The following is a 20,982-nucleotide window of genomic DNA, read 5'->3' as shown; positions in this document are numbered from 1 at the left end:
ATCCACATCCTGCTCCATGACGCCAGTTATATAGGACAGCCAAGCAAGGAGGATCCCCAGGTTCAGTGCCGTGATCTCCGCATTGCGGGGGATATCCGGAGAAGGACAATATGCTTGGCTGACAGGTGGGGGGGGTGGGCAACATATTGCCGTTCCCTGTTGATGGTGAGCGGTAGTCGGCCGGGAGTCGGAAATGGAGGGTTTTGGCTGGCCATCCTGAATGTCTAGGGGCGAACTTGGGGTACTTAGGGCTAGCCTTTTCCTTGGACCTCCCCTCCCCAATGACCAATCGGTTCATATCACCATAACACGCCCTTTCCCATAGGTGTCTTCCTGTTGCTAGGTTTCTCGAGAGGATGCCATGGCACAGCCCTGGAGGTACTCGCTGTTGAGTCATGTCGAATATTTCGTCCTAATAGTTATACCGATAAAACAACCTACAGGTACCTACAGGTATTCATGCGCCTCCACAGATATATCTTGTCCGTAATTAGCACGGTAATTAATCCCCGTATCCCTACAGATTAAATAGTTATTTGAAAACTCGGCTCTCAGTTCAGTCGTTCGGTACCAACTAAATCGAATAGTCTCCCATCAGCACCAATTACTCCCTGGAACCTTGCAGGAATACTGTAACTTGTCATGGTCAAACCACAGTGTGATACAGCTGGGGCAATAGGGTAGTGGTCTGAGATGGGCTGCTTATCTCCTACATGGTAGATACATAGGTGTGCACAGGCTCATCCCCAATTTCCTGCATCTTATCTTCCAACATCTTCGTCATTTTCTCTACAACCTCGCGGTATTCAGGCTCGTGCCAGCAGTTAAACAGCTCCAGCGGATCCTTCTCACAATCAAAAAGCTCCCATTCCTTTTCCTCCCCTCCAGGCCGCGTCCCTTCAAGCCCAAAGTCCTCGTTATACCAGTAGATCAATTTGTACCGCTGGTCACGCACACCATAATGTGCGTAAGCTTCGTGGATGACATCTCGGTGCATCCAGTAGCGATGGTAGGCGACTTGCTGCCAGTCGGAAGGCGCCCTTTGTCGCAACAGCTCACGGAAGGTGACGCCTTGCATGTAGGTGGGGATACGCAGCTGCGCAAAATCAAGGAAGGTAGGTGCAAAGTCAACGTTGCAGATGATGTCGTCGCAAACGGTTCCAGCGGCAATCTCACGGGGATATCGAATCAGGAACGGCATCTGGAAGCTCTCTTCGTACATGAAGCGCTTGTCAAACCAGCCATGTTCACCGAGGAAGAAGCCTTGGTCAGAAGTGTAAATCACGATCGTATTTTCAGCGAGGCCTTCAGCGTCGAGGAAGTCAAGGGTACGCCCAACATTGTCGTCGATGCTCTGGATCGTACGAAGATACCGTTGCATGTATCGTTGGTATTTGAATTCCGCTAGCTCTTCGGACGTCTTGAAAGTGAATACCGTCCCGTCTTGCTTGTCGATTAGGCGTAACTTTGTCACATCCTCCGGAACAGGGACCTTCCGATCGTGCCACCACCACGCATCGATCATCTTAGGCCCGACCACATCGCTCCCACCGTCTGGCTGAGCCAGTCCCAGATCCATATATGTGAGATCCTCCGCTACACGCATCTTGGCCACCTTCGCCGCTTTGGCTCGGTTCTTGTAGTCGTCCGTGAACGTGTCCGGCAGGTGGACCGGCTCAGTATAGAGATCATGGTGCTTGGGATCGTACTCCCAGCTGCGATGTGGTGCTTTGTGGTGGCACATCAAGAAGAAGGGTCGGTCGATGTCGCGATTTCGGATCCAGTTCAGACTTTTGTCGGTGATGATATCTGTCGCATACCCCGATTCCCTACTTATGCCTTCTGGGCCGATAAACTGAGGATCATGGTATTCACCCTGTCCCGGAACGACACTCCAGTAATCGAATCCGGTCGGTTCGTGATCCTTTCCTTCACCTAGGTGCCATTTTCCCACCATCGCAGTTTGGTAGCCACCTGATCGGAGGTGTTTCGCGACGTTGGGCATGTGTTTATTTATCTTAGAATCGAGCGTCATGACCCCGTTGACGTGGTTGTGTGTCCCTGTTAGGATAGCGGCGCGGGACGGAGTGCAGATGCTGTTGGTGACATAACAATGGTTGAAGCGCATTCCTTCGGTCGCCAGTCTGTCAAGATTGGGGGTGTGATTGATGCCTGCACCGTAGCAGGAAATAGACTTCGACGCATGGTCATCGGCCATGATGAAGATGATGTTTGGGCGGTTTCCGGCAGCCATGTTGCATAAAGAGCAGTGAAAGAAGCGTATCTCAGAGCGCAATGCCTCGCGAAAGAAATATAGAAATATATGTTTCGGTGGTGAATGTCTGAAGGGGTGGGCGGCGGGGCCTGCTGGATTTAACCTTCCTTCTCCCCCATTGCGGTTAATACACAACCGACTGGAGCGGGGGATTATTGATGGATCCCTTCAATCTCCCCGGAGGAAGTCGCTATGAGAAGCTCATTTGATATGCACGGTGTTTGTATGATCTGCACACCCCACCGGGAGTCGGCGGCAGTCGGTAAGGAGCACCTCGTATTGGCGTGGCACAAACATTAGCGAGCATGCGAAGAAAGGAGCTATAAAGGAAAAAAACCCCCAAAAGACTCCGATTGAACAAATAGCGCATATTTTCCATAGATTATGGAAGCTCCGGGGCATCACGATGTTAAGCTAACTTGCATACTAACCGACACCGTTTTACACCGACTGCCGACGATGCCCGCCGTCAAAGTGGATGATAATTACTAGTAGTAGCCTCGATGAGGAATGAAAATTATCTCTCGCTACAGTGTTAACCTAGGTATGTGTATGGTCACACCGTTATTGTAGTACACAAGGCGCGGGTGTCATTTTAATTCTCGTAGTCGTCATCCTCAAACTTCGCTTGACGGACCAAACTGTGCACCGCCAGTTGGCTATGCCGCTGCCGGCCACTATCGGACTGAGCGCTCGATACGTACCCTAGTTCTCTGGCCGTCACAGGCGACATGACCGACGCTTGCACAAGGTGTTCTAAATCGGTAATAATCCTCTCCGCAAAAGGGGTGGACGAGAAGAACGCATGCAGGACGCTCAATGCCAAGTTAGCACTGCGGATGGCGCTTTCTGTAGTGATCTCAGGTCGTGAACAGTGTAAAGATGGCAGAAACAAAATTAGCCGCGCACTTTGGTAGGCACAGACAGCAACATAGTGTGGCAGCACGGGTATATCCGAGAGCGATAACACCCCGGCAAGGATCTCAGTAACCTGCATGACATGTATATGACACATTCGAACCGCATGCTCACAGAAGTTCGCGTCTGTTGTATTCATGATCCTGGATGGAACTGCCTCAGGATATCCGGGCAAGAAGATCCGGTAGAGATCACAATGGACCTGATGCCACGAAAGTGCAGTGAGCAAATAGCGTGCAAACCACTGAGAGTGCTTCATCTCCAGTTGTCGGGCCATGGCTGAAATGGAGAACTGAGACGTCAGTTCCACGTCGTCGTGCAGGCGCCACAGATCATTCTGAATTTCCTGAACGAGGCCAGGAAGTGCCGCCAATGGCTCCTCGGATATTGCAAGCTGTCGGGTTAACCGCATGACATCTCGCTGTATCTTGCTGATCTGGTGACATGCTGACAGCAAGTTGGGGGTCTTGGCTGAGTTGGGTTTTGTCAAGTTTTGGATGGATCCAGTCGATCTCTGGGGGTTTCCATCGGAGAATTCCTCTTCATGGCAAGGCCATCTCTGATAGATAATGGCGTAAGAGATAGTCTCATGCTCCGGAAGACCAACGGAGAAATAACCATCGATGCTCGTCAACGCCCATATCACGCGCCGGCGCGTCTCCTGGGCAACAAAGGTAAGCTCTGGGCGCTCGTAGTTGAGTCGCAGAGCCGTAGCAGCTCGTGCAGCTAGTCCTACTAGCATGTAGGCGCGTGCAAACTCGCCGATGCGGATATAATAATGAACTGTCAGCAGAAGAGTCTGGACCCGACGGATGGATGGCTGGTGCAGATGTTGAATATTTTCTGCCTCGGCTCTGAGCATCCATGATGCGCACTCCTGCAGTAAGCGTTGATCCGTGGAAAGATATGCGTTGGTGACGGCTGCCAGGGACAACGCAAGGCTTTGGTCTAGAATACCGTCCAGGCAGTGCTGTCGAACTGAAGGCTCATGAAGGAATGCAAAGGACGGAATGGGGTACAGATGGCGGAAGAATTGATCAATAGCGCGCAGAAGCTCCTGACGACGGATGGGAAATAGGGTACTGGCTGACTTTAGAAGCTGAGACGAATCGGCTGGTAAATTTGAATCTGTATAACGACACGCGCGTTGGTGGTGGCGACAAGTCTTACAGCTGGGGAGATCGCCTGAGCAGCGCGCCTTCTGGCGACGGCATTCGGAACACGCCCGACTTGCGCGCTGCCGTTCCGGTGGCACGGATTCGTTTTTCTGCTTCTTGGTCTCCTTGCAAGAGACGCTCCGCCGGTATGAGCAGGGAATTCCAATCTCTTGCAGTTACCGCATGTATCTTGTTGGCGATCGCAGCGGACCTAGCCACTCTCAGTCAAAGGACCTTAGGGGATACTACCTCTAAAAGCGCATACCTTGCGATATCGGCATTGGAGGCATGGGGCGGTCTGGGATCGGCCCATGATGATACTGCCTTGAAATAAATGAGAGGAATTATGCGGATGTGGTTCATGCAAGGTAGCCAGACCAACGATATATATTCTGGTCAACCAGTCGTCAGTGCAACCCCGTCGATTATGTTATGGTTATGCTACCATGAATGGTTCATGAAATAACTTTGGAATGTATTTTGTTATGATTCAGAAGTTCACGCTGCTTATGTTGACAAAGAACGTCGCGAGTTTACTGGTGCGAGGGAATACTCAGCACCCCCATCCATCCATGGATGGATCACTGTGGAGAACACCCGATCCATCAAGCACGTGACTATTTACCGCCTTATCTTATCTCCACGGAAGGGGTTTCGGCCGAGATTCATTCCGAAGATGCCATTGGGCGAGATTCTTATCTAATCATTTTCATCACTGGTATGTGATGGATACCTATGATATACTAAACGTTAGGCTTTTCTCGCTAACGACAAAAGACCCCAGTCAATTTTCATTGACACGATATTCCATGTTGACGTTTTAATGTTCTTTAGCCAGTCTTCAGCTGTGTGCTCTGTACGCAGACTGATTGTATACACGCTGTTGTTCCACTGCTCCGCAAATGATAATCAACACAAATCGAAGATCACAATGGATAAATATATTGAACGTTCATCGCCACATAAAAAACATAAAAAAAACGGCTCCCAATAGCTATATACAATATAAGACCTTCTTAAGCAAATGTATCTACTGCAAACCTTCCCCTATTCATCCTTGCCAGCCACTCCTCATACTTGTCCTCGCCCTTGCCCTCCTCACTCTCAGCTGTGGCCATATAGATCCTTCTCACCACCGCAAGAACCGAGTTCCTCAATGCAACTGGTCCACATAGATAGAAACTTGCCCCATTTCTATACAAGTTAACAAGAGTCTCTCGCTCTTCCCACAATTTATCCTGGACATGCTCTCCGCCAGGGAGTCCCGAAAAAAGCATACCGCACAGTCGCAATTCCTGCTTCTTCCCATTGATCGAGTTCACACCCATAAATTCTATCATCTGTACACGACTTACACCCAAAGAAAAGAAAAGCAGGTGCAAGCTTCTGTCCTTGTTTGGCGCGACAGCCTCGTTCCTGGAGAAAAGCACGGAACGGCGCAATTCCGGATCCAACGCAGACCATCACCATTGGCGTTGTTTCTGGGTTATCAGGAAAATCAAAACCGTGGTTGGATGGCCGGATTGAGCAAAGGATTCGTTGGCCCGGTTTCAGGCCGCTGATGTAGTGTGTTGAGACGCCGAGGACTGGCGTTTCCGCTGCTGTTCCTTCGGGATTGTCTACAATGGACACGCTTAGGGAGCATGATCTTGCGCACTTCAATGGAGAGGATGAGATGGAGTACGGCCGGGTTCGAAGAGGCTGCAGCATAGAGATGAAGTCTGCGAAAGATATCGTGGATGAGGCAATGCGCTCCAGAAGGTCTAAGACGCTGATTCTCCTATCCTGAAGTGTGGCCGTTGAGGCGGCCTGGTGGCGTAACCTTTCTCGCTCAGTTAAATCAGGGATCGATAGTGCGATGCACTCCAGGTTCTGTGGTAAGTTAGTATGCATTATAGAGTGTAGTTAAGTTGGAATTCGTACCTTTCGTGTTGCAGGCTGACAGAGTTCAACATATCTGCTTAAAATCTCCTCCACGGATATTTGCGTACCAGTTGGTAATACTGTTGATAGGCCGCCAGTAACTTTCATGTACGTGCCTTCTGCAAGACGAAAATATCTCATCGTCCTCTGCACAGTGACTTCGGGGTTTACTGGGAGAATATGCAGGTAACCACCGACTGTGTATTCAGCATCGGGTGGGAGCGTAAGCTCTAGGTGCCTTTTTGCTTTTACCCCAGGTACTGTCAGCAATTTGCTTTCAAGCACGGACGCTTCAATAAACTCCTGCTCCTTGAATGTTTCTCTCAGATGGTTGGCGAACTCAACTCTTAACTCGTTGGGCAAAGGTTGGTGCTCTGAAATTGTGTATTTGGTCCGTAATGCGGGCCATAGTTGGTTATTGGACCAGTCTTCAAACGTCTCTTGCACAACCATCGAGGACAAATCAACTAGTCCTAACTCAAGCAAGCGGGTGGCCCCTGCCTCACTCAGGAGTCTGTCGATGAGTTTAGGGATGCGGTGGAATGTCGCCGCCCAGTCGCGATTCCCACAACCAAAGACTGCAAACGAGACTCCGGACAAAATGGGCTTCTTGATAGCTTCCAGCCAGAAAATGAACTTCGCCGCGTTGGCTGCTGGTTTTCCCTCATAACTGGCTGTTAGGATAATGACCGGCCGGTCGGTTGGTAGCCTTTCCAATGCTGAGTCCAACGGTAGCGTTGTGGGATGGAACCCATATCGGGGGGGCGTCTCGACTAAACTGACGAGCCAAAGACTCGCATGTGCCAGTATTGGAACCATATAGAACGGTGATAGGCTTTAAGCTATCCCTCACAGCTGGGGCCATTGTTGGTTCTCCGTCAGGCCTCTTTTTGGTCTCCTGATCATTGAACAACCGATTCGCGAGTTGCACAGAGTCGATACCAGGCTTTAGTTTCACGTGGAGAAAGAAGTCCCTTAGCCTGAGAGTCACAATCTGGTCAATATCGAGTTCATATTCGGGATCATCCTGATCCACGTCGAAGTTCTGTGCGAGCAGCGCGGCGATCAAAACCATCTCAGTCATAGCAAATGGTCGGCCGATGCAGCCACGAGCGCCATTTCCGAAGGCCTTAAGGGGTGGTTAGAATCGTTACCTAGCATCTGGGGAAAGTCCACCAAGGAAATGTATATGCGTACCTTCCAGGCATTCTTCGGAAGAGCACTCAGGTTCTCGTCTAGCATTCTCTCTGGCCTGAATTCATCTGCATCTTCCCCCAGACGTCTGGATCCCGGTGAATGGCAGGCAGAATGGCAATGATCGTTTGGTTTGGCATCAAAGCATACTCGCCTTTGCCGATTAGTGTGGGATTTTCTTTATCCTTCGGCTTAAAAGCGATTACAGGAATAGTCGGCCACAACCGGAGCGATTCCCGAACGCATGCCGTTATATAGCGGAATTTTGCCAGGTGTTTTGAAGTAATTCGGCTACTGCCGGTGACAGCACTTACTTCCTCCTGGATCTTCTTCCAGACGCCTGGACATTTGACAAGATGGTAGAGAAGAAATGCAATTCCACCAGACGTTGTTTCATGACCTGTTGTTGTAAGTAAGCTTAGGATTTCACATCGTTGAAGGGGGAATATAAGTAATCTACGACTTGGCATAGCATAAATGTACATACCTGCTATAAGAAATGTGACCATATTGTCAATGAGACTGTCCTCAGACATCTGCCGCCCGGTCTTGGGATCGCAACCCTTGATCATCGCATTCAATATGTCGTGGGTTTCAGTCGGATTATTTCGTCGAGCGTCGATAAGATCCTTTGCAAACTTCCGAACAAAGCCAATGTCACGGTCATATTGCTGCTGGTGCCACCATAGGAGACGAGTGGCAAAAGCTGGTCGCTGGGCCCGGTAGTTAGACTCCCTCATAAACCCGTCCATTGCCTGCGCGAACGGAGGCTTTTCCTCTGAATAGAGGGAATTCAACCGTGCGCCCATGGCACACAAAGTAACAGCATCGAGCGTAAACCGGGTGCAGTCCTCTTGTACATTGATAGGTTTTGACGGACCCTGACGCGCCCATTTTAGGATGAGCTGCGATGCAATATCGTAGATCCCTGTAACCTTCGTCAGCGATACTATCTCAGTTTATAAGAAGACAACTTGCTGCTAGATACCATGGAACATATCCTGGATAGGGACTGGACCGAAAGCAGGTGCAATAATTCGGTGAGCAATTCCCCAATTTTCTTCGTTAGGATGCGCGGTGAACAAGCTGTCATGGGCAAGGTTTCTCATCTGAGATAGTGGACCAGACACCGACTTTACAAAACGGCTCTCGTCGCACAGCTCGTTGAATAACTCGTGTTTGCAGACGACTATTCGGCTGATATTCATAATACGAAGTCGATATATTGGCCCTACGTCAAATAAGCTTCTGAATCGACCAGTCTTATAGAGATGCTTACCATGGATATCTCCCAGTCGCCGAAGGCTTTTGACAGTGTGCGTGGGGTCGATTTCGAATAGACTCCCAAGATAGGGGAGCCCTGGTGGCTCTGGAATTTTCGACATTGCAAGTTGTCCTCATCGAAGACCTTTTTTTCTTTTTTTTTTTTCGCTTGGATTACTCGCTCTATACGTTGGATATTTGCGGTGCGAAGGTGTATCCCGGCCAGGGGTCGAAAACTAATATTAGTAATATTCATGCCTTGATCTGCCTGAATATTTTGCCGACAGAAAAAATATGAATACCTGAATTACCATAACAGAGCGCTTAAGTAAGTAAAAAGGTTGAAATCCAACATGGGGATGGATGGCGATTTGTACGGGTCGTGTTTGTACGGTCGGGGTCGATGAGGATAGATGGCGATGAGGATAGATAGTACAGTGGAATCGATGAGATTGGCGATGTGGGATGGTCGGGAGAATATGGTATGAGGAGGCTTCAACGCCTAGAAACGGAAGATTTCAAAGATTTGTGTAGTGGGAATAGCTTCAATATTAATTACCCGGGACCTTCATTTACAATACGCCGTAAGAGCGGTGCAGTATATAATCAGGCATATACAGGCATCTTCAGGCAGCATTATTAGTAATAATTAGTTTCATGTCAGCACGGAATAACCTTGGAAGCCAAGTACTCCTAAGATGAGGGATCGCAAGCGAACGGGACATGACAAAAGGAAGAAAAACTAGGTAGTATCTATCACTGCTAGCGCGAGGAGCTGGCGGCCGAGGAGAAACGAAGCATAAATGATAGTGGGAATTATTTGCTGTAGATGATTGCCAGACAAGTAGGTAAGAAGGTTGGTATGGCGGAAAATAGCTCTAGATTAGGTCTGCCCACCAGGCTGGAGTCTCATCGCCTACTGAGCCGACCTTAAGAAAGTCCATAGCGAACCCTAGTAGTAGCTGACATACGTGTATAGGGTTAGGACCGTCTTGATGATATGAGCCTTTGAGGGAATGTTGCGGCGGCGTTCTTCTTCCGTTGGTTGTAGGCGATACTCGGGGAAAAGAGTGTTACAGAAAGCCAGTAGCTGGCCTATTCCTACTATTAACAGGGACCTTTATAATGTACGGAGAGATAACAGACCACCTTAGATATTAGTCCAATCCATCCATCCCAGGATCCAGTGAGGTAAATTTTGTTCAGTCTATCTATTAAAAAATGCTAATTGTGTTGCTCCTGGAGCCTGGTATCGGCAAAACCTTGCCTTCCTATCTCATCCTTGTTCAATGGTTTACACTTGATGAAAAGACTGGTCAACAGCCCAACAGGTGCAATGACCACCAGTGCTATCCAGACATAATGTAAGCTGATTGCATAGGTTGCAAGTGTCTCTCTTTTGACTAATGGGTACCCGTCAAGAGACGACAAATTTTCGATGGCGTAGACTGCCGTACTTCCGTCTTTAAACTGCTCCGCTACCACCGGAAGGTTCCCCCAACGCGACGCACGAGTAGTGTAGGTATTAGAAAAGATGGCGGCACTGACCGCCAGACCAATAATCTGACCAGTTGAGCCTAAAGAAATCTAGAGTACCCACTGCAAGACCAACATCATCAACGTGCATATTCGCCTGCAAGGGGATGGCGATTATGGTGTATAAGATGCCCACGCCTATACCCCCCCGGGACCTGGAGGCCCAATTGGAGGCTTCGGGAGGATGGCAGGTCCAACAGTGACATAATTCCAACCTCCCAAGCTGATGGTAGCCCACCCTGTCCACATGATCCAGTTGTACTGGGAACAGGAAGTAACCAGGAACGCCGCTATTGAGCCCGAGGGAACGGCCAGAAAGCTGAATAGAAAGGCACTAATTGCGGATTTTAGGATTTTATCGGCGATTGCTGTTGCACTCCCTGGAAATAAAGAGGGAGAATATAGATAACGGCGGCTGTTATCAACCCATGAATTAAAGACCCCATCATGCAGCACATGGAAGTTGTGCCTGCAAGAATCCGATGAGGAAACATGGGGTCTTCGGTGCGGTATCCATGGAATGCAAGGACACATAGTATCAACGGACCGATTGTTAATGGCACATACGTCTGCCACGCTCTCTATGGGAAAAGCACGCCTCCCCAGCTAAGGGGTGCGACTGTGGCGGTAGACCCAACGAGGAAAAGCAGCATTCCAACCCAGTCAATGCGTTCCCATTTCATTTGCGACGACGTCTCAACAGGTTTCAAGCGAAGAAAAAAATATACTGAGTGCTGCGCCCACGCCTAGAAGCGGCTTCGACTTATTAGCGCCTTGCAATTAATCCTTCACGGGGAAGAGCATACCAGATCAATCCACGCAACCCATCTCCAACTGACATATGTCGAGAAGGCTCCCCCCCCACTACTGGTCCCAAAACAGAGCCCAGAGCGGTGGGAATATCTAACAGCCCCACGTAAAACGCTCTTTCCTTGAGGTTAGTTATATCGGTGACGATAATCTCCGTCAGTACATACACCCCTCCACCGCCAATCCCCTGGACCACCCGACCAACAATGAGCACATAGATGCTCGGTGATGCACCGACTATAGCCGCGCCAGCGGCGAGCAGCAAAAGTCAACTGTAGAGTATATGCGGCCGAAGATGTTGGAGAGGCTGGTGACGAGAGGCTGGGTCAGCACTGTTAACAGCAGGAAAGTCGAGTTAGCCCAGAAGTATTGCACAGTGGAGGCTGAAAAGTCCTTTTGAATACTCTGCGGCAAATTAGACCCATCGTGAAGTTTCTCAGGGGTTTTCGATTCGGGCGTGGGGGGGCTCGCCGCTCTACTCAACCCTCTTAAGGGCAATCCTGGCGGATATTCACCCACTTGAATATTCCGTTCGTGTATAGAAAAGTACATTCTCACAATTTTGAGGTGTCAAACCTCATCTAACGATGGCAGTAGGTACGGAATCAGAGTAAAAGGCATAAACAGCGATTCCGATCGTAAGAGGGTCTCTTGATCGAGACGCTCTTTCCCTGTCAACCGCAATTGACCCGGAAGGCTTTCTCCCTTGGCTCTTTCCTAGAATTGCCATGAGGAGATATAAGACCAGATCCTAGATGCGCAGAATAGTAGACTATGTAAACAACCAATCTTCTTCAAAATGTCACCACCAAAGTCTGTCGTGGAGTTCTTACATGAAATTCTTTTTGGCGCCAAGTTGGAAAGCCAGGATATTGCAAGCAGCCTTTTGTTTGTCCTTCTTCTTCTGTTGGACTATGACTGCCACTATTGCAGCAATCGCCCGGGCGTGGGCTTTAAGGTAAAGTACACGGAAAGCCTATGTGTCCTGTCACGCTGGACATGGCTGTTTCAAACCTTCATGTGCATAATTACTGATTGATTGCCCATAGGTGGCTTGGCCCGCGAACCCCTCCAAGCCCTCCAAGCCCTCCAAGCCCAGCACCAGAGTGTTCCGGCATCGTTGTCGTGGCTGATATACCGCCAGTACCACCCATCCGCATACCCCCAGAACCATCCTTCTACCCTCCGGATGCCTTCCCAGTGCCAATCGTCCGCTCTCGTGGCTCCTTGGACGTGCTTGAGTCCATCTCTGATTCCACCTCCAGCAGCCTCCGCCATCGCCTCCAGCGCAGTGATCCGCTGCGGGCCATAACTATTGGCCACTCTGCAGACTGCGGCTGCCAAGTTTGCGCCAATCGCCGGTATAACCTAATGAATCCGATGGAGCGAGGCGAAGTCTGAATTGTAAGTAAGGAGTACACTGAAGCATTAACACGAAGCAGATATAAAAGCCATTTATTTGCATTTTAAAGTATACATACCAAGGTCTGAACAGGGCGAATTTCTCTATCTATAATTGCCTGGCAATGGAAAAGGCTCACATTGTATCTAGATCTCGACGAGCCGTCAGCGCCGAACCCCAACTCTTTTTTTCAGTACTTCTTTACTTTTTCTTTACTTTTTTTTAAAACTTCTACAGTCTTTCTTTTCACTCTTATCTTTACTTAAATATATATAGCGGGAAGTCCACTAGTCCAGGTTACCTTTGTACCATAGTGAAACCGACTGTGATGTGGGGCGTAGGAGTCACCCTATATATGCAACCTTTCAATTTCAACGGATAAACCACTGTCAACCGTGATGGGACCTCAGTTCATATTATAGAGTAATATATCTGGTCTAGTAAAGTATACAACTGTCGAGGAAATAAAACCGTGGTGTAGCCGTAGTCCGGACTAGGGGTTGTCCTGCTATGTAGGTAACTCACTACCTAGATGGATTCGTCTTTGACGATGTTGGATAATATCACATTCTGCTTAGTTCCCGTAGTATGGTTATGGTAGTGCCCTCCATCTTTTTATGAAGGAGAAAGAAAAGACATCAGTATTGCCATCACGCTTCCGGTAGGTTCAGCAGAAGCCTATGTCGTCACTGGCCTCGATTTAATATACCGGTCATTCTGACGATTGCTCTGATGATAATAGCTAGCCGACTTCCCTAGAGATGTCTCTACTACAATTAGGACTCTACGGGTAGTTCTTTCGATTCTATATCAACCTACCATCCCAATATTCTTGAGTAAAAGACATCTGAAGATGAGCTACTACGTGTGGGGTGACGAATCCGATGAAGAGCTAGAGCTAGAAAGCTCTGGAGATATCTGTCTTCTTCAAAGATACCGATACTCTACATTCGCCAATAGAGACACTCTACCCTCTTACCCTACCGACCTAAAGGGGCTATTGCAGACAGAAGTTGCACTTCGAGAGAATACTCAACGCGAGATAGCCTTAAAGGAGAAAATAGAGGAACTCGCTAAGGAAGACACCTACGCGACTGTCGTTCAAGACTTACAGGGGGAACTGTCGACACTATCGAAGGAATATTGGACCTTAGAACGACGTTGGTGGGAGATTAGGTCTTCGTATTGCGACGGTCCGCTGGCTAGAGGTATCGATTTCTGGCGTTCACAGCCAAAATGGTATATGCATCGAGTACTTGTGGAAGATTGCGTTGGGAGAGGAGGCTGTTGTGGTAGAGACTGTGGATGCTGTTCTCATCGCCAGTCAGAACGGAAATTTGCAGTTGGTCATTGCACCGTGGAGTGTTCTTGTTGCGAGAGAGCCCGGGGGTTTGCACTCGACCCTGAGCAGAAATCCCAACTCCGCGAGACCTTCAAACTTGATTGCAACCGTCCACGTGCGTGGTATTACGATCGAATGAAGACCGCTTCTCTGCTGGGGTTAATGGCCGGTAATTATGAAAACCCTTTGAATCTCATCGTTGACGTGCCGCCAAGATATACAGCTCCCTCTGAGGAATCGCAAGGGAGCAAGTGGAAAAGCTATTTGCGGGGATCTTCACGCTAACGTTTCCAAGAGTAAGGGAGCATCATTATGGGGAATTAATATGGGACAGATCATGGAAGTACTATGTGGCTGGGGTGATCTAGGGGCTGTGTTTTTTACTATGGCGATACCATAATAAATAACACTTAGACTGAAAATGACCGCCAAGGTAGTCCATACCTAATTGGGTTAGACTCCTGTGCCAACAGTGATTTTTGCTGTGCCAACAGTGTTTACCTTTCCTACAGGAAGGGATATAGGGAAAATCGTAGTCTCCAGAGCATGTGTGAAGGCGTATAATGAGAGGGATAGAAAGGCGAGGTAGAATCCCACGCTTTTGCTGGGCTGGGACACGACCATATCCCGCTGATTTCAATATGAAGGAGTTTGGATTCCATTGGCAATGGTGGTTGTACTTCGTACTAGTACTTGCATGGGTCGGGTTGAGTTGGCTGCAGTCCGACTTTCTTGTAGTCGGGCCGAAGACATCGGGGACGGAAGCCGCATTTGATACGGATGTGTGTACTAGTCGCCAGCTAACCGACCATATTAGCAGGGGTTAGTCGCCCGTACAGGGGGGTTTAGTAACCAGCGCCCTTTGTTCTAATTTCCTTCGAAAAGTAAGCCTACTTGACCGCCCTGTGCATTGCCGGGTTTTATCTTTCCACCCGCCCACACCATAGCCAGACCACAAGTCACCACACAACATACGCATGTACAGAATGAGCGCCATCAACTCTACAGTATCTTTCTGGGGTGCTACAACTTCGAAGGCCAAGTCAGCATCCCATTTTATCTCTACATTCCATTTGCTGACCTCGACGAAGCTTCTGCGAAACGGACTACGCCGTCAGCAGATACATCGCCGAGTTTGTGAATAGCTTGACAAATGTTGTCTATAGTAAGAATTTCGAACTGGAGGAAATGTGAAATTCTATGGTTATATAACCTAACCATGGAATTTTATCTTTTATAGTAATCTACGGAGTCTACGGGTTGCGCCAACTGCGGAAATACGAACATGGCGACTTTTTACGTGCCCTTCCCTACTGGGGCTTAATAGCAGTCGGTTTGTGCTCATTCGCATTCCATCTCAGCCTCAAATATCACACCCAAATGAGTATGTGCCGCGTCTTTACCTTTCCTATTTTACCTACTAAGGTTATCCGGCTCATTATTCCTTCTATTAGTGGACGATCTCTCGATGCATTTTGCTACAACCCCCGTCCTATATCGTGTCTTGACTGCGAATTCTAATCGCCGAGACTCTGCCGTTATGGGTATGGTACTAGGTGCTGTATTAGTATTTCTTGTAACATTCCATGTGATGACCGATGAGCTGCTCGTCCACTCGGTCTCATTTGTAGGTGCGGTGACCGTTATTGGGATCTACACTATACGACTCGTGAATAGCCGGACGCTGCCGGGCTCAGCTACCCGACGACAGATCTGGGGAATAGTTAGGTTTGGGGCAGGTCGGTAAATCAATCCTACGATATCTAAACCACTAACTTATCCCAATAGCGATTTTCAACCTTGGGTATTGGCTTTGGATAGTTGACCAGTGGGCGTGTGGGTTCTTGACAAAGGCGCGAGAAGCAATAGGTCTTCCCTATGCTTTTATACTAGAGCTTCACGGGTGGTGCGTTTCAGAATCATTACCCCATGATACTTACGCTAAATTCATTGAAATAGGTGGCATATCTGTACTGGAATTGGGGCCTACACCTTTGTCGCTGTTGTAGACCATCTGGTCTCCGGTGAGAACCTAAGCCAGCAGTCGTTCGCCTGGCCTGCTTCCTGGGCATCGACGTCAATTTTCGCCGGACGAGAACCTGTGGACAAGGTTAACGAGAAACAAAAGTGAAATCTCCACCATGTTGTTGTTTTAGGAGGGATGACGTCGGAAGCTCTCAGATGGTCTATTGTTTATCTAGAATCTACATCTATTTAGATTCAGTCTAGTTTGCTGTCTAACGTGCTCTAGCTGCTTATGTCTAGACCCCGTAGCCAGTGGGGTTGGAGACTATAGGAAGACGCAGTGAGCGAAAGGAACTATCATACGAAATTCAAACATATGTTGTAAAAGGATTTATTGAGAGGGAGACCAAGTTGTGGGAGGTCAGAGGCCTATAATATATACAAATAAACTGGCACGAGTGTCTAGCCATCCATTTCGTGAGAGCAACAATAACCAGTCAAAGCAGCCGGTCTATATCTGTTGGGTGCAGACGCATAACTAGCGTGTCTTACACCCCTCCAATTAATTTCAAGAGCTACTCCTCAATGGCTAGGGTTAGGTGGCCTTTTCCAATGTAAGCGACTCACACAATTGCGCTGGGTAACCAGGCTTATTTCTAGGCTCTTGGCCCCTCCGATCCCAGTCGAACCTGTCCCGGCCCCCAATATCAAATCTGCGTATAGCAAACCAACAATCTTACTGGGTAGCGCAGGATGGTCAAAATGTCTATTATTCCCACCTGCAAGTCAGCTAAATTATGTTTAGAGGAATAAATATAGGTCCTTCGCAATTGGAAAGGACGAACAGCTGTCACGTCATAGTGCCCCAGGTGTAAATCATTGCTACAATTGAGCAATATTTAGATGGTTTAGCAGGGTATATACCCCCCCTGCATTTCTAGTTGAGTAACCTAATAGGCAGATTCATTGTCGTCCTCTTGCGGGATACCTTGTAACCGAGAAAACAGCTCTAGTTCCATGCGCTGAGCGGGATCTGGGCCTTGGAGGATATCTTTCACCATATCAGTACCGGGCGGAAAATCGTGCTCGAAGATAGGCTCGCCAGCCCCTTTCATATTGGCAAGCACAGACTGGCGGAAATGCCAACGAAGCAAGTCATCTGCGACACGGTCCGGGTTGTTCGGATTTCGGCACACGATATCGAGTACTCGACCATCAGCCTGCAAGTTATTGCCAGCAAAATCTGTGATTTTGTAACCATCCTAAACATATAGAGATTAGCAAATGATTCATCGCTTACCTTAAAGGTATAGTAACTTCCCAAGGTTACTTACGTCCGGATTAACGGAAATGAGAAAGCTATCAAATAGCCTGTGTACCGATGACGAGACTAACATGCCATTTTGCACTGAGTTGATCGTAATAAGACGGTCGAAGTTACATTGGCGCCAGAGTTCCCGGCGCTCCAATGGGAAAATATGTGCGGCCTCGAACTCGGTCCACATACCCTCACTTGCGAGATTGTTCACCAGTCCAGTCAAAACGCATTTTCCGTCTCGCGCGCGTACAGAATCTCGAAAGGAGTTCTCTCGGCTACTTCGGCTACGTGAGTGGACTCGTCGCACGAAATACTCTTCGGTCAGTCTGAAACCACCTAATAATGTTAGCCTAGTTCCTCATTGTTTCATTAGACTCACCTCGAGGGCAAAAGATGTCATAATCCCCTTCGGATAAGCGATCAGTGTTCATCGGCATTCGTTGTCCGGTCTCTCTGTGGTGGATTGAAATTATTCCATTGGCTTCGAGTAAGACATCCATCAGCATGTGGAAAAAATTAGCGTTGGTGATAGATCCATTTTGTCGAACACCGCCGAGATGAGCACCCGTTAAACCGTCGTAAAAGTTCACATTTCGCGGAGGGCGAGACATCTTGGCAGTGAGGAGTAGTTGGGGTAAAAGCGTGGAAGAGATGTCCACGCCGACTCCACGGGTGAAATAATAGCCAATCGGCTGCGTTCCATCATGTGGGGATCTGCAACGTCCACGAGGTTATCTCAGGGCTCCAGCTGAGAAGTACCTAGGTACCTACAACATAGGTGTGGCCATGTGCTATCTTGACATTTGTGAATGTTACTCTTGTTACGAGGAATGTATATATCACGATTTAATAACTGAGCATTTTCTCATTGCCACTGTTCACCAAAGCATTAACATGTGTTTAGTCATATATCATATTCAACTATAATATACACTGACTGTGACTGACAAAAGACATCCTTTACGAAGGAGGAACAAGTTGCTTCTCCTCTGGCCAAGTAACAATAGTGGTCGCATCACCAGTTAAAGTAAATGAAAGCACGGCCGAACGTTCATTGTTCAGCGCAAGTTCATACTTGCCGGGATACACAATGCGGTCACCATTCTCATCGGTGCGAGCCACATTGTCCAGTGAGATGGGAATTTTCATCGTCTGAGTGGCTTGGGGCTCAATTCCACCAAGGCGATCAAAGCCAACCAGCCACTTGATGGGATGCGGGCTCGGTCCGGCCTTTGTGTTGACAAAGGCAATAGCGGTATAGTCAGACGTGACATCACCAGTGTTCTTCACTTCGACGGTGTAATTCATAAACGGAACTTGTTCGACCACGTTGTATGTGGCGTTTGAGCGTGAGAGAAGCTTCTCAATGTCGAAAGAAGCCCCGTTGTCGGTTCCGTGGGATTCGGGAAGTGAGGCCTTGAATGTTGTGTAGAACAGCCCATGGCCAAATTCGTAAACTGGCTTGCCTGTATACCACATATAGGTTTGACCGGGGTTGTTGCCCTTGGGGCGCAAGCTCATGTCCGTGGCAGGGAATTGAAGAGCATACTCAGCAGGGTATTGAGTAACCGTCAGACGACCAGCCGGTGCACGCTTTCCAGTGAGAATGTCCAGAATGGCAGGACCCCCGGATTGTCCCGGGTAGCCACCCCAAACCAGAGAGTTGACGTTCTTGTTGGCCTTGAGCGATGAAGAGTCCACTTGGCCACCGCCCATCTGTAGAACAACTAACGGCTTGCCCAGCTCACTCAACTGCTCGATCAGCTGAAGCTGGTTACCAGGCCAGGTGATGTTTGCACGATCCACACCCTCTGCTTCGATCGTGTTGTCAATTCCACCGGCGAAGATGATCACATCGGACTTCCTCGCAGCCGAAAGAGCAGCCTCAAACCCAGAAGTGGTCTTGGAGGAGATATTGGTGCCAAAAGCGTAGTTGACTTCAAAGTCGGAAGCCTCCAGGGCAGCGAGTGGACCGGTAAGATAGGGGGCTGGGCCATAGTAATTTCCCTGTAATGTAGTTGTCACATTTGCCCATGGTCCAATCAATGCAACACTGCGGGTGTCCTTAGACAGGGGTAGAGTATCATCATTCTTGAGAAGGACAATTCCTTCTACGGCAGCCTCGTATGAAATGTTCCATGCATCGGTGGCTACAACGTCAGACCAATCAAGATCTCGGTATTTGCCCTCGTTGCCATCAAAGTAGCCCAAATTGACGAGGGTTGAATAGAAACGAGTGACAGCACGTTCGATTTCACTGCGGGAGATCTCGCCCTGGGAGACCGACTCATTCAGATAGAGTTGGTACGTCGCCCCACAGTCAATATCTGTCCCTGCCTGGATACTTTTTGCCGCCGCGAGCGAGGCACTGGAGGCATATCCGTGGGGGTTGAAGACATTGTAGACACTGTCGCAGTCAGAAGAAACATAGCCATCCTCGACAAAGTTCCATGTGTCGCGAAGCAGAGTTTGGAGCAAGAAAGAATTGGCCGATGCGGGAACGCCATTGACTGCGTTATACGCTGACATCACGCTGTGAACTCTTGCATCCCTCACTGCCGTGACAAACTGAGGGGTGTAGTAGCTAGCCATGTCGTACGAGCTGATGCTCATATCATTTCCTAGTCTTGACTGGTTGTCCCAATTCTCGAGGTCATAGCCAGCGAAATGCTTCGCTGTCGCAGCTAGTTTCAGATCCTTGGGGTCCAGGCCACCCTGAACGCCAATTATGTACTCAAGTCCGTAAATCGAGCAGAGTTGGACATCCTCGCCTGGAGTTTCCTGCCCACGGCCCCACACTGGGTGGCGGAAGGAATTGATGTTGGGCGAATACACGTCGAGTCCATATCGACCCCCGTTGTTGAATGCTCTTCCTTGGGTTGCTATAATTTGACCGATTTGGTTGACCAAGGTGCGGTTCAGGGCAGCCATGGTGAGGATGGGGGATGGGAACGAGGTAGCCCAGCTGTAGTCCCCGGATTCGGTGACATTTCCTCGATCCAAACCATGTAGAGCTTCACTCCAAACCTGATAAGGTGGGAGGCCCAACCGAGAAATTTCGGGAATAAAGTTTCCAGTACTATTGACGAGTTCTTCAAAGGTGAACATGGAAACGAGGGCAGCCGCTCTGTCGTGTGACTTTGCGGAGGTGTCACAGACAATTGTCTTGCTGAGTGGGCCATTTAAGCAGTCTGGGAAAGAGAAATCGGCTTTTTCCGTCGTTTCGGGGTAAAGATTCGGTTGTGGCTCGGTGTTGTAGTCCACATAACTGGAGTTGTCCTGGGACAACACAGTTGGCGCAAAGGCCGCCAGCAAGGCGAGTAGTGAAGTGACAGGCATTGTAAAAAGCTGCCTTTGTAAACTAATACTCCAACATTTTTGCCCATGACGGGGTGGGTAACAACTTATAGTCTGGGGTAAGAGATTCCCTAGACCAAGTTTGGAAACTTCATGGCCGATCTCAGGGGACCCCACGCGGGGTTTTTCGGGAGTTCCTGGCACTTGAAGTGAACAATTTAGCCTGAGATTCTTTCCATTAACCGATGCCTTGTCGATCAAGTCAACTGTTGGCTGTTTAGGGGAGGGGGGGTTAGGGGGTCAAGGTTGCATGGGTAAGTAACTAATTCTATACCAAGATCAACATCAGCCGGCTTTATTTTTTCCTGAACTTCATTTTAGCCTTATAATAATAACTTAATAACTTCAAGAACCACTTGAGTATTTGAATTAATGCTCTCTTTTATAGAAACCGGTGCTACCTAAAAAGACCTGATAGTCATATTAACCTCTAGAACAAGCTATTCAAGCCATAAGCCATCCGCTGAAGAAATAATGGGATTCAGCCAGTTTAGCCTGAAATGACTCCCTCATGTTAATTTA

At 48.7% G+C, this 20,982-nt stretch overlaps 8 protein-coding genes across 8 annotated transcripts; 3 read left to right on the top strand and 5 right to left on the bottom strand.

The window, feature by feature from the left end:
* Positions 1 to 709: 709 nt before the first annotated feature.
* N7516_009521 (sulfatase family protein) lies at positions 710 to 2,254 on the bottom strand (the record flags this gene model as incomplete). Its single annotated transcript, XM_057222240.1, has 1 exon — positions 710 to 2,254. One exon carries the CDS (start codon positions 2,252 to 2,254, stop codon positions 710 to 712), a length of 1,545 nt encoding a protein of 514 aa, XP_057069461.1.
* Positions 2,255 to 2,870: 616 nt separating this feature from the next.
* On the bottom strand, positions 2,871 to 4,713 carry N7516_009520 (fungal specific transcription factor domain-containing protein; the record flags this gene model as incomplete). Its single annotated transcript, XM_057222239.1, has 3 exons — positions 2,871 to 4,275; positions 4,364 to 4,561; positions 4,616 to 4,713. The coding sequence occupies 3 exons, from the start codon at positions 4,711 to 4,713 to the stop codon at positions 2,871 to 2,873; spliced, it is 1,701 nt and encodes a 566-aa protein (XP_057069460.1).
* A 653-nt stretch (positions 4,714 to 5,366) lies between these two features.
* N7516_009519 (NADPH cytochrome P450) lies at positions 5,367 to 8,576 on the bottom strand (the record flags this gene model as incomplete). Its single annotated transcript, XM_057222238.1, has 8 exons — positions 5,367 to 5,512; positions 5,706 to 6,222; positions 6,274 to 6,992; positions 7,057 to 7,402; positions 7,471 to 7,555; positions 7,618 to 7,867; positions 7,955 to 8,395; positions 8,456 to 8,576. 8 exons carry the CDS (start codon positions 8,574 to 8,576, stop codon positions 5,367 to 5,369), a joined length of 2,625 nt encoding a protein of 874 aa, XP_057069459.1.
* Positions 8,577 to 11,990: 3,414 nt separating this feature from the next.
* Positions 11,991 to 12,477, top strand: N7516_009518 (uncharacterized protein; the record flags this gene model as incomplete). The annotated part of the gene is made up of 2 exons (XM_057222237.1): positions 11,991 to 12,034; positions 12,126 to 12,477. 2 exons carry the CDS (start codon positions 11,991 to 11,993, stop codon positions 12,475 to 12,477), a joined length of 396 nt encoding a protein of 131 aa, XP_057069458.1.
* Positions 12,478 to 13,331: 854 nt separating this feature from the next.
* N7516_009517 (uncharacterized protein) lies at positions 13,332 to 13,959 on the top strand (the record flags this gene model as incomplete). Its single annotated transcript, XM_057222236.1, is given in 2 exon segments — positions 13,332 to 13,638; positions 13,655 to 13,959. 2 exon segments carry the CDS (start codon positions 13,332 to 13,334, stop codon positions 13,957 to 13,959), a joined length of 612 nt encoding a protein of 203 aa, XP_057069457.1.
* Positions 13,960 to 15,200: 1,241 nt separating this feature from the next.
* N7516_009516 (uncharacterized protein) lies at positions 15,201 to 15,951 on the top strand (the record flags this gene model as incomplete). The annotated part of the gene is made up of 5 exons (XM_057222235.1): positions 15,201 to 15,204; positions 15,275 to 15,447; positions 15,498 to 15,543; positions 15,609 to 15,726; positions 15,780 to 15,951. The coding sequence occupies 5 exons, from the start codon at positions 15,201 to 15,203 to the stop codon at positions 15,949 to 15,951; spliced, it is 513 nt and encodes a 170-aa protein (XP_057069456.1).
* Positions 15,952 to 16,380: 429 nt separating this feature from the next.
* Positions 16,381 to 17,714, bottom strand: N7516_009515 (HNH endonuclease signature motif containing protein; the record flags this gene model as incomplete). The annotated part of the gene is made up of 4 exons (XM_057222234.1): positions 16,381 to 16,498; positions 16,782 to 17,047; positions 17,120 to 17,439; positions 17,483 to 17,714. 4 exons carry the CDS (start codon positions 17,712 to 17,714, stop codon positions 16,381 to 16,383), a joined length of 936 nt encoding a protein of 311 aa, XP_057069455.1.
* A 349-nt stretch (positions 17,715 to 18,063) lies between these two features.
* xlnD (beta-xylosidase XylA) lies at positions 18,064 to 20,442 on the bottom strand (the record flags this gene model as incomplete). Its single annotated transcript, XM_057222233.1, has 1 exon — positions 18,064 to 20,442. One exon carries the CDS (start codon positions 20,440 to 20,442, stop codon positions 18,064 to 18,066), a length of 2,379 nt encoding a protein of 792 aa, XP_057069454.1.
* Between the last annotated feature and the right edge of the window lie 540 nt (positions 20,443 to 20,982).

The sequence above is a fragment of the Penicillium verrucosum genome, assembly GCF_028828655.1.
Source record: "Penicillium verrucosum strain IBT 35672 chromosome Unknown utg000004l_segment0_segment0, whole genome shotgun sequence".
In the NCBI taxonomy this organism is placed as follows: Eukaryota; Fungi; Ascomycota; class Eurotiomycetes; order Eurotiales; family Aspergillaceae; genus Penicillium; species Penicillium verrucosum.
This window is presented reverse-complemented; position numbering and strand designations above follow the sequence as displayed.